The sequence below is a fragment of the Macaca nemestrina genome, chromosome 11 (genome assembly GCF_043159975.1).
Source record: "Macaca nemestrina isolate mMacNem1 chromosome 11, mMacNem.hap1, whole genome shotgun sequence".
Taxonomy (NCBI): Eukaryota; Metazoa; Chordata; class Mammalia; order Primates; family Cercopithecidae; genus Macaca; species Macaca nemestrina.
The window spans coordinates 56,465,022-56,471,030 of record NC_092135.1 but is presented as its reverse complement, the minus strand read 5'-3'; the positions used below and the strand labels follow the sequence as shown (position 1 = coordinate 56,471,030).

Below are 6,009 nucleotides of genomic sequence, written 5' to 3'. Positions count from 1 at the left end.
TCTATTACAAACAATGCTGTCATCAATGTATTCTCCTGCAGAACCATTCTTCCAGCTCAATCTCAAGTATCCTTGAATCTAGCCACTAACACTGCAACATCCAGGCGTTACTTACTCCTCCCTCTCTCTCACTCCCCACATCTGACCATCATGCCCAGACCATGAAATATTTCTGACTGCTCCACCCTACTCTTTCTTTTCATCAATGAAATAGTTCAAGCTGTTATCATTGGACTGTTGGTCTGTTCACAGGCCTCCCAGACTCTCCCACTTCCTATCAATCCTCTATCCTGCTGCCTGCTGGAAGGCATTTAAAGGCCTAAACTAGCCATGCCATACCCCAGTGTCCTCACTGCATGTGGGACACAACTAAGTTCCTTATAAAAATTCCCTAAATGGGCCGGGTGCAGTGGTTCATGCCTGTAATCTCAGCACTTTGGGAGGCTGAGGTGGGCGGATCATCTGAGGTCAGGAGTTGGAGACCAGTCTGGCCAACATGGTGAGACTCCATCTCTATTAAAAATACAAAAATTAGCTGGGTGTGGTGGTGCATGTGTATAATCCTGGTTACTCAGGAGGCTGAGGCAAGAGAATTGCTTGAACCTGGGAGGCAGAGGTTGCAGTGAGCTGAGATCACGCCATTGCATTCCAGCCTGGGTGACAGAGCAAGACTCCGTCTCAAAAAAAAAAAAAAGTTCCCTAAATGAAGACTGTATCTCTCTCTGGCCTTGTTTTCCTTGATTTTTGTTTTTTTGAATCAGGGCCTCACTTGTCATCCAGGCTGGAGTGCAGTGGTGTGATCATGGCTCACTGCAGCCTCAACCTCCTGGGCTTAAGTGATCCTCCTACTTCAGACTCCCAAGTACCAGGGACCACAGGCACGTGCCACCACATCCAGCTACTTATTATTATTTTTTGTAGAGATGGGGTCTCCCTGTGTTGCCCAGGTTGGTCTTGGACTCCTGGCCTCAAGTGATCTTCTTGCCTCGGTCTCCCAAAGTGTTGGGATTACAGGTGTGAGCTACCACACTTGGCTCTTCACTAAGTTTTAACACAGCAGCCCCCTCTTGTTGGTAGCTCCAGAACTATATCCCATGCTGTTTCTGAGCTTGTAACTGGAAAGACCTCTGCCTATCCAGCCAGTGCTTCTTCATCCTTTAGGCCAACTTTAGTTTCATGTCACCCAGGGAACTTCGCTACCTATCCTCTGTGCCCAATGCAACCTCTGTTGAGTGAGACTTGCCACATTTCCCTGACACTCACAAAATCACCTGTGTTCCTCACCAGTCTGAGGGTGACTTAAGCACAGGCACTGGGTTTTATTCCTCTTTCTATCCCTGGGGCCTAGTAAAGTATGTGGGAATACAAACAGGCACTCAGACACCAGCTGAGCTAACGTGAAAGACAGCCAATCCATTAAGTATATTTTATTCTCATAATAAAGGAGAGTCTGCCTATTTAAAACAACTAGATTTACTATGAAATACATAATAAAACATGTGGTATTTAGTCCTCCATGAAAAAGACATCTGTTAGCTGATATTTACAAATCATTAAGTACAGTAACTGATACTAATAGAGATGACCACATTGTAAACAGTTTCTGACTCATCAGACTAAACAATATATAATTTATTTATTATATTTAATATATATTATATGTTAATATATATTATATATATAATAAATAATATATCTTATTATCTACTATCTGGAACCTCCAACTCCTCCACAGTGCCACTATACAAGGGCACAGTCCAGTCTGTTTTCAACATTTCCTCTAGGACAAGATCACATTCTATACCTACCTGTAACAAGCTCCCTTACTTCTGCATCAATAGATTTTCTCAACAGACGCAACAAGGCAGGTATCCCACCAACATTCTTCATTGCTATTTTATTTTCATCTGTAGACTTGCCAAAAACGAGGTTTCGAAGGGCACCACAAGCATTCTTCTGAACTTCTAAAACTCTGTGGTCCAAAAGGTCAACCAGATGCTTGATTCCCCCTAACCTACAAACCTAGAATGAAAAATACTAGGTATCAGGCCTAAGTAACATGCAATTAATCAGTGATAAAACAGAAGTCTGTTATGGAGAGATCACAGGATGTGGATATCTCCAGACCATTTCAAAGGTTACTTTTTATTCCAAATAAGACAACTTTTATAAATTCTAAGGAGAGGCCAGGCGCGGTGGCTCATGCCTGTAATCCCAGCACATTGGGAGGCCAAGGCAGGCGGATCACTTGAGGTCAGGAGTTCAAGACCAGCCTGGCCAACATGATGAAATCCTGTCTCTACTAAAAATACAAAAAACTTAGCTGGGTGTCGAGGCACACACCTGTAATCCCAGCTACTTGGAAGGCTGAGGCACAAGAATCACTTGAATCTGGGAGGTGGAGGTTGCAGTGAGCCAAGATTGTGCCACTGCACTCCAGTCTGGGCAACAGAGCAAGACTCTGTCTCAAAAAAAAAAAAAAAAAAAAAAATTCTAAGGACACTCTCTTACATGATACTTTTCCTGGGTTCATGGCTTAAAAAAGAGATAGGAGATCTAGGTGGTTTGATATCCATTGGCAGGCGGCACAGTCCTCCTCCAACCCTCAGAACACACATCAAGAATTGTGCTTTCACTCCAGCAGGGCAATGTGCAAATATACAAACATAGCAAAGCTATATGCAGGGCTTGAGACAATATAGGAAATAATTTTTGACTTAAGTAATTTGGTTTCTAGAATGAGTTCTCGAGGCTACTCTCCTTAAATTTTCTTCTATTTGTCAATGCATTAGTACATTACTTGAGTATTTCTGGGCTTTATTTACTACATTCACATTTAGGTCTGGAGCTGTATGCTGTTTTGCATATTAAAATGATGAAAACCACTTCAGTTTTATATAACACTGTGGGTCAGAAGAAGGTTGGAAACATTAAAGAATCTGTATGTTATATAGAATTATAGCCAATAACCAATAACTTGCTATGTTTCTATAAATACCTAAAAAACCCTGAAATAAAATATTCACGTATGTTTGGCATTAGTGATGGTTATAATCCTCTATAACTTATTTATAGTTGGCACCAACCTGACTAGAATTCCATAAAATACATGAACTCACTAGTTCAATGAATACTATAATTTTTACCTAGTATTTTTTTTTTTTTTTGATATGGAGTCTCGCTCCCAGGCTGGAGTGCAGTGGCTCAATCTCGGCTCACCGCAACCTCTGTCTCCCAGGTTCAAGTGATTCTCCCGCCTCAGCTTTCTGAGCAGCTGGGATTACAGGCCATGCGCCACCATGTCCAGCTAATTTTTGTATTTTTAGTAGAGATGGGGTTTTGCCATGTTGGCCAGGCTGGTCTTGAATTCCTGACCTCAGGTGATCTGCCAGCCTCTGTCTCCCAAAGTGCTGGGATTACAGGCATGAGTCACTGTGCCCGGCCTAAAAAATATTGTTTAAATGCAAGTTAAATTGAGTTTTGCTTCATGGTTTTATAAATAAGCTAATGAAGTAGACATATGATTTGAAAATGCTGAAAGCACTCCAAGAAATATATTTATCCTAGTTTTTCCTGAGAGATACTGAAATGCATAGTTAAGTCAAAGAGTATCTGGTATCAAAATATCCCTTTAAAAAGACTCTTGAATTACATCAGGTAATTTCGTAAATACAGAAGCATGTGGCTGTTAAATGCAAAGGCACTGTTTTCCCCAGTCATCCCAGGCACCGTGTCCTGTACCTCCATCTTCACTTTGTTGTCGCCAAAGCACAGGTGCTGCAGGTAGGCCGCTGCATTTGCTTGAACAGATGGGAACTGGTGCTGAAGCATGTGAATGACCTCAGGCAACTCAGGATCACGCCAGGCAAACTCCCTACATGAGAAAAACATGGCTTCAGAAAGGAAGGCCCATGTTGTAAAAATACACTGAACAAAAACACTTGTTATAAGGGAAAAAAGCTCTGCTGAGATAAAAATGGGAAGTTACAAAAATCCTAAAAAATACATACCTAAATAATTTTTCCCCCTGATGAACATATGCAGAGGCCCAGATGCTTACGATCTTAAAGAAATCATGACGCACAGATGCACAGAAGGAGATAGATTCAGGAGAACAAAGAAAATTCTTAATATAAGTAACCTTTCCACTCTAGTGCTCCTCCTCCTGGTTCTAATTTTATGTCTTTCTACCTATGTAAGAAATCTGCAGGTGCAAGGCACAGGTAAACATGTGCACTTCAGTGAAGTGAGATGTCATGCCTGAAGGGAGAGAAAGGGGTGGTGGGAACAGACAGAGCTGGTGTCAGCGTAGAAATCACAAACATTGTGGGCCTGAGGATTTTTAAGAAACAATGTTTATGGTTGCTCTTGAGTATAACACAGAAACACAGAAAACTATAAAAAAGAAAAAGTATTTGACCAGTCATCCTATATTCAGGATTACTGCTGACATTTCCTGTTTTTCCATATATGTGTGCAAAAGTGCACACGTGTGGGTTTGGGATTTTTTCCGTAAAACTGGGTTATTATTAAATAGCAGTTAATATTTCATAAACCCCTATCCTGTGTCAGGCACTATTCCAGGCATTTTATATATATTTATTAATTTATTCTTACCGCAACCTTAAAGATGCGGATGTTGAGGCAGAAAGGCCATGTGACTGGCCACGTGGCTGTAAACAGTGGAGTGGTACTCTGCCTTCAGAGTGTGTGCCCTCCAACACTATGCTATACCATTTTTTTTGACAATGATATATAATCATGCTATGTATATGTACTTTTGTACTTTGCTTTTTTTCAGCTAACATCCATTTTCAGGATTTTCTAATGTCCAGATGACATTATGCCAATAAGATATTGACACAGTGTTTGGAATTCTTGTTAAATGTAAGTTTGCTCTTTTATTATGTGAAGAGCAGATTGTTAGAAAATGGCTCACAGAACAACAAATATACAGACTCTGATTACAGGATAAACTTAGTTGTTTATTAAAAAAAGAATTCATAAAATTAATGACCGAGTGATACTTCTCTTGCCTGATTTTTGAAGCCTTAGAGTCTCTCTTGGTCTGGGAAGGCTCCATGCATTAACTTGTCAGACCACTGCAAAGGGGCTTGCCATCCCACACCTGTGTGCACACATGCATCCATACACACACACCACACTCAGTGAATCCTTACTGTGCTATAGTGCTGGAGATACAAATACTGGATAAGATATGATTCCATTTACAGGATCTTCTAATGCCAAACTAAAAAGTTCTGTCTTAATACCAATAACGGGAGGAGTTATCTTTTATTGAGTTTACCTTTATCAGGCTTTGCGCCAAGAACTTTACTTTCATTATCTCATTTACCTTTACTGTTGCCTCATGAGGTAAGCACTATTAAAATAACATTAGACACAGATAAGGAACTCAGGATTAGTAATTAGTGGTGGAGGTTAGTGAAACCCAGGTGGTCTATATGTGTGCCTACACATAAGGAATGAAGGTTGTGAAGCAGGAGAGCGAGAGGATATGACATAGTCACATTTATACAGACAATAACTCTGGTGGCCAAGGAAAGAATGTCCTAGAATACAAAAAGATGGGTGTCATGCAGAGTACCCACTATCCACACAGGAATCTACATAGCTGCTTGAAATGAAATAGACTTCGCTTTGATTTCTCTCTTTTCCTCATCTTACCTCATGGAATCCATCGGCAAGTTCTGTTGACTATCTACAAAACATTTAACATATACCAAATCCATTCATTTTCTCCATTTTGCCCAGAAGAGTCTAACAGTTTCCTACATGTTCTCTCCGCTTCTAATACTATCCCCCCACCCCACCTGCACCCCCAATCCATTCTTTATACAGCAGCCAGATGATCTAAAAACTGAAGTCAGGTGTGAGATGGAGTTTCCGGCTTGGGGAACAGGCTGGATGATGACGTCATTAATAGACATTAAGAATATAGCCAATGCCAAAGAAGGCAAGATAACAGCAGAAAAAGCACAGAATATG

The 6,009-nt window shown here is 40.7% G+C and overlaps 1 protein-coding gene across 1 annotated transcript in view; it reads right to left on the bottom strand.

The window, feature by feature from the left end:
• Positions 1–6,009, bottom strand: part of LOC105493204 (plakophilin 4) — a 228,948-nt gene that overhangs the window by 37,292 nt on the left and 185,647 nt on the right. The window contains exons 10-11 of the mRNA XM_011760720.3: positions 3,742–3,874; positions 1,809–2,022 (exon numbers count right to left, since the gene is read on the bottom strand). Coding sequence (XP_011759022.1) covers positions 1,809–2,022; positions 3,742–3,874 — 347 coding nt within the window. The remainder of the gene's footprint in view (positions 1–1,808; positions 2,023–3,741; positions 3,875–6,009) is intronic.